Source organism: Cryptotermes secundus, unplaced genomic scaffold (assembly GCF_002891405.2).
Source record: "Cryptotermes secundus unplaced genomic scaffold, Csec_1.0 scaffold317, whole genome shotgun sequence".
Classification (NCBI taxonomy): Eukaryota; Metazoa; Arthropoda; class Insecta; order Blattodea; family Kalotermitidae; genus Cryptotermes; species Cryptotermes secundus.
Genome location: NW_019742557.1, coordinates 121079 through 130905, shown reverse-complemented (window position 1 = coordinate 130905; position 9827 = coordinate 121079). Strand labels below are relative to the sequence as shown.

General features: G+C 42.0%; 1 protein-coding gene across 1 annotated transcript in view; it reads right to left on the bottom strand.

Moving 5' to 3' along the window:
- LOC111873343 (echinoderm microtubule-associated protein-like CG42247) overlaps positions 1-9827 on the bottom strand; it is a 65630-nt gene that overhangs the window by 31283 nt on the left and 24520 nt on the right. Inside the window, 4 exon segments of the mRNA XM_033755060.1 lie at positions 169-224; positions 1614-1854; positions 2853-2969; positions 6626-6814. Coding sequence (XP_033610951.1) covers positions 169-224; positions 1614-1854; positions 2853-2969; positions 6626-6814 — 603 coding nt within the window.

Below are 9827 nucleotides of genomic sequence, written 5' to 3'. Positions count from 1 at the left end.
GCGAACCCGGGCCGCCGCGGTGGGAAATATATATATATATATATAACTAAGTATTTCCATTCTGAATATTTTGCCGTTATGTAGCAGCCAGAGTTATTAGTAGCTGCGGACGTGAACAGAAGATGGAAGCATAAAATGGCAAAGCTTCAATCTATATGCAGTATCTACCTTTACAAAAACATTTGGTCTGTAGGTAGCAGCACGACTTATATCAAGCTTTCCTTCTAGAATTTTTGAAGTTTATAGTGTGAATATTCAGAGAAATGAGTGAATCAATCAAATAAAATTTCCCCTTAAAATTTTAAAAATCTTTATAAAATATTGTATCTCAGAGCTGTTTAAATATGCATTAACCCAGATGAAACTTGTTGGACTGATATGAAATGAGATCAGTAAGTATGAAAACATGGGGCGATTTAATCCAACAATGAAAGATGACTAAGAAATTCATGGCACCTCTATGCGTGTTTAATAAAAATATTTAAGGTTTCGAATTTTTTTATCAGAATTAGAAATATCCTGGGAACAAACATATCAAAGAATGATCTTTTGTTCCTAGACATGATTCTTCTTCACTGGCCTATCATTTATATAAAACCTGCTGATTAGACATAAATTGAGATTCTATGCGATAAAGACTATGCATAGAAATAAACGTCCATTACGGCCCAGCGAAGGTGTCTAAGGATTCATGTGAGCTGAGTCCTGAAACATATCAAGACATTGCCAGGCAACGGCTAGATAAGCACCCCACTATACGCGCATGTTAAAATAATGCGATGGAGTTGAATTCTGCTCACTATCATAGTACTGCACTGCCGATTGTTGTTGTTGTTTTGGTGTTATTTTAAGCCGCTATATAAACGTTGGATTATGTGTGTCGGGTTAGAAGTGGTAAAAAGATTATGAATGGTAATATGCCGGGGCACGCGGTAGCGTAGTTGGTTGAGGCACTATGCTACAAGCCGGAAGGTCGCGTGTCAGCCTCTTAACAGAAGTGAGTACCAGGAATTAATTAAATAAATTTCCTGGGGAGTAAAGCGCGGCCGGCGCGTAAGGCTGACAACCTTACCGCCATCTGTGAGCCGATTGTCTAGATAATGTGGGACCCTCAACGTCTCACAACCCGATGGGCCTTCACGGCCTCTTACAGGGATAGCTTTACTTTTTACTTTACTTATGGTAATACGTCGCGAATGTTGAAGAAAGCTTTGAGTTAAAATAGTCTCCTGATTTTAAAAGCGTCAATTGTTACAGTTGTACTTTGCAGTCATAAGAGAAATAAAAGTAGTCATCTAAAACAATAGTTCTGTTTAATCTCTTCAACATACTGTCATTTTTCACACTAAAACACCATGAAGATGACAGACTTGTGTCGAAACGTATAAGTATAAATAAATATTATACAGAACAACAAAAAGTACATTTTTATCAAGTGGTTATATTAAATTGAGTTTATATCCTTATTTGTACTTGGAGTGACTGAGGCAAACATGAAAACACCACGCAGGATTAAGGACATGGGCCGGGATTGGGGGGTCGGTACCTACTGAATGCGTTACCGCTGTGCTAACCAGTTCGGTGTGATGATGCCGACGAAGACGGAGACTCACCGTTGCCCGCACGCACCAGGTCGGGCTCACCGGCGTACAGCATGCGGGCTCTGCTCTTAGAGCGGCCGCGCCTGGACCGCGTCCCGGCCTCCCGCATGTCCTCCACGAGCTGCGTGGCATTGTGCGTTGCGGCCCGCGAGCGTGACCGCCTCACGGGCGAAGCGAGGGCCCCCACGTTCGTGGCGAGGTAGAATGTGTCCACGTCAGCAAATTCGTTCCTCAGCTGCGAGAAACTCCGTACCTACGGGTCAGACAGAAACATTTTCTCAGGTGTTACGATTTCGAACGTTTTTAGCTAGACAAGTGTGAGATTCGTGATGAAATGAAGGCAGTAATGGACAGGGTCCACTCAGCCTCGTGAGGGCTGGATGTATAGATCCACATTTTCTTGACCTCGTAACTAGATGGAGGTGAATGTTCAGTTTCACGCCCTGGCAACTTTATGCCCGGTGGATGAGTCAACGGTATCCATTGATTAGAGGTTTTGAGGACCCCAGAGCCGGCAGAAAAGAGGGGAGAAGGGAAAAATCTGTTCCTCCTTCCGGGAATCGAAATCCGGCCGCCCAGCCCGTAGTCCGTCGCTATACCGACTGAGCTATCCCGGCTCTTACTCTATATGATGAACCTAGAGAAAGTTATAAATTCTTCTTATAGGAAAATAGTGAACTATTCACGTGTCTTGCTTCAAACATACCGTATTGCCATAATTCATTCAAATTTAATCGTGTTTTTCGTAAAAATCATGTCAAAATACAAGGACATTCTTAATAATCACCGCCGTGAAAACCTCAGATCTTACAAGGGAATTTTTGTCTTAACACCCATCAAGGAATAGAGCGATAGAGCCAGCAGGTGCAAATTTTCGGATAACCTATGTATAGATATATTTGTATAGCAGTTTATGCTTGTGAATTATGGTAAAATACCACAGTACCACAGCTGTCAAACTTGCCAATTTAATATTTTATGACATTTCTCGCTGGCACGAGGTAGCGTAGTTGGTTGAGGTACCATCCTACAAGCCCGTAGGTCGCGGGTTCGAGTCCCGATGGGTTGGATTTTTTAATTTACCTAATAATTCCAGCCGCGCTATGGCCATGGGGTCGACTCAGCCTCTAACAGAAATGAGTACGAGGAATCTTCATGGTGGTAAAGGGCGGCCAGTGCGTAAGGCTGACAGACTTACAGCCATCTGTGAACCGACTGTCTAGACAAAATGTTAGAGCCTCGACGTCTCACCTCCTGCCCTGCAACGGTATACATCCTCTTGGTACCGTTCATCTTGAGCACCTGCCCCAAGTCTTCCAGCACTTCCTCGAAAGGTTGAGATGTCCTGAGATTGAGCAGTACTCGACACTAAAAGAGAATGTCACACATATAGGCCTATTAATAATAACCAGAACTTCGTTCCAAAATTACACTACATTTGTGCTGAAAATCTCATAGAAAGAAATAATTTGGAGACGTAGTTGAACAAACACCTGCTCACGCTAGTTCCTCGCTCGAGGATTTTTCTACCCTGAAGATGGAGGCGATATGTTACTCCGAAACGTCGGTTCAAACAGAATTTGCACGGCGCCACATCACAGGAGACGGCATTTTTCACGGTAAATAAACTTTGTGTTACTTAAAGTGTTGAGGGATTTTTGAGGTAGCTGAGAGACTGGCAGCTTCTGCAGAAGAACTCGGTTGAATGAGTCAGTTCCTTTAACAAATATCCCAGTATCTGCTCATACTGAGAGCATCACACAGTATATCAATCGCGCCTATCGGCCCATCTGAAGCAGATGTGCTGGCCTTTACGGCAGAGCAGGGTAATCTGAGCCCACTTACCCATCTGCACGGCCAGGTGAAACATCGCGCTCACTCGCTCGCTCATGGAGCTGAGCCCTTCTGGAGGAGCCGCCAGTTGTGCAGCTACTCAAATTCCCAGCATTTTATGGAACCTGTAGGTTCATTACCGTGTTCACAAGAGCCCTCCACTGGTCCTTATCCTGAACCAGATCAATCCAATCCATCCCATCCTATCTCTCTAAGATCCATTTTAATATTGTCAACCCACCTACGCCTTGGTGTTCCCAGTGGTCTCTTTCCTTCTGGCTTTCCCACCAATATCCTATACGCATTCCTCGTCCCCCCATTCGTGCTACATGCCCTGCCCACCTCATCCTCCTTGACATGATTATTCTAATTATATTTTGAGAAAAGTACAAATTATGAAGCTCCTCATTATTCAGTGTTCTCCAACCTCCTGATGTGGTTAATTACTTTTGAAGAATTTTGACTATAACTTGAAATGTAATTACAGAGGTTCAGATAGAAAAAATTGTTTCGGAAACAAAAAAGTTGTCATCTGGCATATCATGGGGGGGCGGTCCAAGGTGGAGCAGAATGTTGAATTTTCAACCTAGAACTTAATCCGAAAATTGCAAATTTTCATGATAAAGAAGTCTCTTTCTGTATACACGACGTAAGAACGCATGTCGCTTAGTAAAGTTTTACAACTGTTGACTTTAAGGTTACATGGCAGCTTATCTTTGTTGCGTTTGGTGCAATGGTTACGAGTGCATGAACACGATTTCGTGACATATTTTCAAGGTTAATAAAAGGTCAAGTGTAATTTTTCTGTGAAAAAGTAGATACATGTAAAGCGATAGGATTACATAGTACAAGTTTCCATTGTTTTTACGACAATGTCAGAACGATTATAATTATAACAAATTACTTTTATGGTATTAGAGTCTAAGGCGGTATCGCACTAGGATGCCATGGCAGCGACACCAACAGCGATGCCATGGCGTCCAGCTGCCAGAGGACGTCAATGGACTGGCCTCAGACTGTCGTGTGATGTTGATTTGGCCTTTGCTTTCGTGGCAGCGATGCCAGCAGCATTAGCACTTGGCATCTTGGTTGGCAGCGATGCCAAGTTGGAAGCGCTGCCAGACAGAAGCCAGGTGCTATATATGACTACTAAATTAATTCATTGACAGTACAAATGACACAGCACGCACGAAAACTACACGACTAACAATAAGAACATACAATCAAGAGAAATAAACGATTTATTCCACCATCAGGAGGAAAACAACATGACCCAATATTGGCTCACGATATTTTAACATAATAACTAATTTTTTTCATACAAAAGAAATTTTAACACAATTTTAAATACATAGGGAAGCTACTGTATGGAAAAGTGAACTTCATATCACATGCAGAAGGAAATCCCAACCAGAATACCCAGCAAATATGCTTAAAAGAAACAACATCATACGTAAATCTACACTTCAAGAAGCGTCATCGTGAATGCTTAAGGCGAACATCAAAACTAACTGTGATCATAACAAAATTTATATAGTGAGCATTATCCATAGCTTAAGTGCATATTGTTAAAATATTTTATGTGACAGTGTTTCCTGCTCGTAGTGGTACGCCTCTGAGGATGATTCTTTTGAATCGAAACATGTAAGGTGAAAAAAGACTGAAGTGTTGTAAACTCGTATGTCACACTGAACTGAAAAGTATCCACTTTGTTAATTCACTGAGTCTGGCCGAGATGTTGGCAGCTGCGCCATGGCCTCCCGTTGGCATCCTAGTGTGATACCGCCCTAAGGGTTTAATTCGACTCCACTATTGCACTCTAACCTGAATAGTTGATTCAAATTTAATTCACCAAAACTCCGCGTCGATATTCCAAGCTGCCAAGAGATATCCCTCACTTTTCCAGTCTGCGCTACGTCCCGAGCTCATAACGCGTTCCGTTATTAAATTATATAAATAGAGGGACATAAAAATAAGGAATCGTTTTATAGAACCTTCTCGATTCTCGATTATCCACGCAAACCATCTCGCCTAGATCGAAATATATTTCCTAGTGCTGTGTTTTTGAACATCCGCTCGCCTTATTCTCCCGCAGAAAAGATTCTCACATCCATGTAAATCAAAAGAAGGAAATTTATCTATATATATACATTTAAGAATTAAATAATACTATAGCAGAAACAGTAAAATTGAGATGCGTCATTTGAAATAAAACGACAGGAATTATTGCCAAAGAAACTCCTGTGCCTCCCACCCTCTTTTCTTATGTGGAATTCAGTTCCGATCGTAAAATTTTTATAAATCAAAGGTTATTTGTTTATTTGGGGCACCCGGTAGCGTAATTGGTCGAGGCACTATGCTACAAGCCGGAAAGTCGCGGGATCGAATCCCGAAGAGGTGGAATTTTTCACTTTACCTAATCGTTCCAGCCGCACTATGGTCCTGGGGTCGACTCAGCCTCTAACAGAAATGAGTACCAGGAATATTCTTGGCGGCCGGCGTGTAAGGCTGACAACCTTACCGCCATCTATGAGCCGATTCTATAGAAAATGTTGGAACATCAACACCTCACAACCCTATGGGCCTACACTGCCTGTTACAGGGATACTTTTACTTTTTCTTTTTAGAAATGTTACTAAAAATACAATGAGTGGGGAGTATATACATGGTGTCGGGGATCATTAAGAAGTGGGTACCGCCTACAGTTACGTTTAGGATTTTCTCCCGTACTATAATTGAACTTACATTATAATTAACTCTCAACTTAGGTCCGCATTTTTGTCTTCTGCGGAACATCTGAAGGTTCAGCTGAAGAACTGATCTCAGAACCATTCTATTCTGAATCATTTCCAAAAACATAAGTCGGTGGAGCAGTGTAAACTTCGGACCGTGCCATAGCTCTGACGGTTAGTCCCCGGCTTCCGACAGCAGCGGCTCAGTTCCGAGCCAAGGTCAGATCATGTGGGATTTGTGGTGAACAAAGTTGTTCTGGAGTAGATTTTCTCAGAGTACTTCGGTTTCCCTTGCCAGCCTTCATTCCACCTATTGCTCCACAATCACTATCATCTATCATCCGGGGCTGGTATAATAGACCAAACAATGGTTGACGTACCAATTGGACTTAGTCTCACCCCATTTCAAGAAACTAAAAAATATATGAATTTTATATCTTAATGAGTAAATAATCATACCTGTACTGTGTGATCCTGATTGTTTATGATTCTGATGATTCGTCCTGAGTTCGGTTTACTCCCGCCCCCTGGGGGCGGCACGTCTCCTGCCTCCGCTATCGATGACTTTCTGCTGAGGGGCGGCTTCCAGCCTTGGTTAGGCACAGCAGGACCGTACCACACGCCGTTCTTCTTGCCATAGCTTGCTTGCTGTACAGAAACTTGCCGTTACTAAGCAGTGCACACGGACACGAACTATAAGGTTACACCCATGGCAACACTTCAAGTGTGTCTTATGTGAGTCTTGCAACAAGTACAGAACATAAACTGAGGGTGTTTTAGAACAAGTTGCTGAGGTCTATATTTGGAACCAGGAAGAATCAGGATTTTACAACGAAGAACTCATGATTTGTGCTCTTCAACAAATATTTTGTGCGTGAGCAAATAAAAGAACATGATTTGGGGATATACTCGTACATATCCGCGTAATAAAAATTAAAAATACAATATTTCTAGAAACAATTGAACCACTTATTAAACCACAGAATCATAAAACTTCTAAAATATCGAGCAGGTTGGTCTAGAGGTAACATTCTAGACTTGTATTCTAGAGTTGCACAGTTCGAATCTCGACCGGGACACCGGCTATTATGATCGAGATTTTTCATAGTTTTCCTCACTCTCTCCTTGCAAATGCCATGTTAGTACTTCGAATAGTTGAGTACCGCTTCCCTCAAAATCTTTTCCAGTTTATCATCATTCAAGTATCATCCTGCCATCCGAAAATGTATAGTCTCAATACTAGAAACGTCGTTACATAAATCGAGAAAAAAATGTTTATAAAATGTATTTTTCTCCCGTAATATATCTGACACCTCAGGCAGTAAGGGACCTGCATGAAGATTTCGGCAATGTAAAGTTTGTCAAATTTAACCTCAGAACTTCGCAGTATTGCTGCATCTATAACTGTTGACTTGTACGCAGTATTCTATATATCATTTTCATGAATGTTTATGATTTATCCTTTTACGGAATTTCACATAAAGAAGTTATTGAAGGAAAGATAGAGGGGCGGATAGAAGTGACCAGAAGACGAGGAAGAAGACGTAAGAAGATGCTGGATGACCTTGGGGACAGAAGAGGATATTCTCATTTGAAGGAGAAAGCTCTAGATCGCATCAAGTGGAGGAACTGTTTTGGAAGAGACTGTGGACCTGTCGTCTTGACAGATTACTGATGATGAACCCCAGTTATTCATTAATTATCTCTTTAAAAGAGGAAGATGAAAGCTGATTTCACGCACCATCATGTAGTTGTCGGCATAACTACTAGTTACAGGCTGGACGACCGAGTGGTTGGAGTTCGGGTCCCGGTAGTGTCAAGAATTTTCTCTTCTCCACGTCGTCCAAACCGGCCCTGGGGTTCACCCAACATCTTACCCAATGTGTAACGAGGGCTCATTCCCAGGGGTATAACGGCCGGGGCGTGAACCTGACCACCACCTGCAGCTAATACCGAAGGCAAAAAAATGTGGATCTATACATCCACTTCCCCATACGCCTCAATGGCGTAATGCTTAATTAGTTATGTACAGGGACAACTTTACCTTACCTTAATAAAAATTACCTTCAGGATAATTATCGTGTTGGATATGACTGTACGTTCCACAGCCACAAATCAGGAAGGACATCAGGTTGATATTAATTATGTCCTGATGAGCAGAGGCGCAGACATAGAGTAGAGATCACGCTAATATTAATGATGGCGTGAAATGGGGGAGTATAGAGGTCGGTTAGTTCGCGGTGGGACAGTGTTCATACCATGTCGTTTGGTCCAAAAGTTACTAGAGTTATTCAGACAGCAGACATGATAACATAAGCCCATATTTCCTTGTGAGATTGGGAAAGTAATATGAAGAAGGCAGTAGACAGCACAGACTCCCGACTTTTCCGTTTATATCTTTCACACGTGCGCGCGCACACACGTATACATACATAGTACATACACGTCATGCAGCCTGTTAGGTAGGCTAACCATTGTAGGTTCCCCCACCCACAGACATATATTTTTCTCTTCCTCTTCGCACACACTTTGGAGCATAGGACTGATTTCTTAGTTCCATGATCATTTTAAAAAAAGGTAGGACTCCTTGGACGGGTGATCAGCTCGTCGCAAGGCCTCTACCTAAACACAGGACAACACAAACACAGAATTAACGCATACACACACCAAACATCCATGATTTGTGTGGGATTCGAACCCACGATCCCGGCTTCCGAGCGAGTGAAGACTACCGTGACCGGCTCCAGGTGGATATACCACGTAGCATAGGAATATTATGTTGGAACATTATGGGAGAAAGAAATATTGTCGGATGAGCTACTTAGAGATCACTGGAGTAGCTTTTCTAAGGGAACCGGCTGCGTATGATCACATGTCTTTCCCCACCTGGTGAAGAAATTGATCCAATTTTTCAAACTTTTCGCATGTAAAATGGAATGCAGAGACTGGACCTAGTCCAGTGTGATATTCATATAAATGAATCAACGCTTATCACAGACCTATAGAGAAAAATAGGTGAAATACTGTCACGTGTTCATGACTAGACACGGAGTTTGGATTGATAATCGCATTTATTGAAGGCTTATAACTCGTACCTACGAGTAAATGCAAATGTCTCACTGATTTAGGCACCCCAAATCACTACTTCAAACGCTAAGTCTTCTATATTTCCTATATCATTCCTAGTCGTTGCTAGGTAACGGCTGCTAACATACAACTGCTAACCGCCGACTCCGACCTCCGACTTTCGACTCATGGCTCAGAACTAAATCGGCTGGTGTCCTCGTTCTGTAACATCGGCACGGACCGCATTAAAAAGACAGCGTCCAACAGTTCCTCCATTATTGCATGCGTGTCAACCGCCTCGACAGCATGTTTACCTAGCCGTTGACTAGTAATGGCAGCCTCTTCTTTCTCCACAATTCTAGCTTTCATCCGTAATTTCACAGTATGCTGTGAGATGCGCTACTAGAAAAGAGGTTTGGATTGAAACCTAGCAACAAGTAAAAATAAGATACTCAAACATCAGGAGTATTTTTAAAAAATACGTGAATTCTTGTCAATGTATAAGTTGATGGCTACATACTGAATTGATTTATATTAAATTTTCTGAAATAAATAATGAACTGTGAACATAAATTAACCAAATTAACTTAGATGT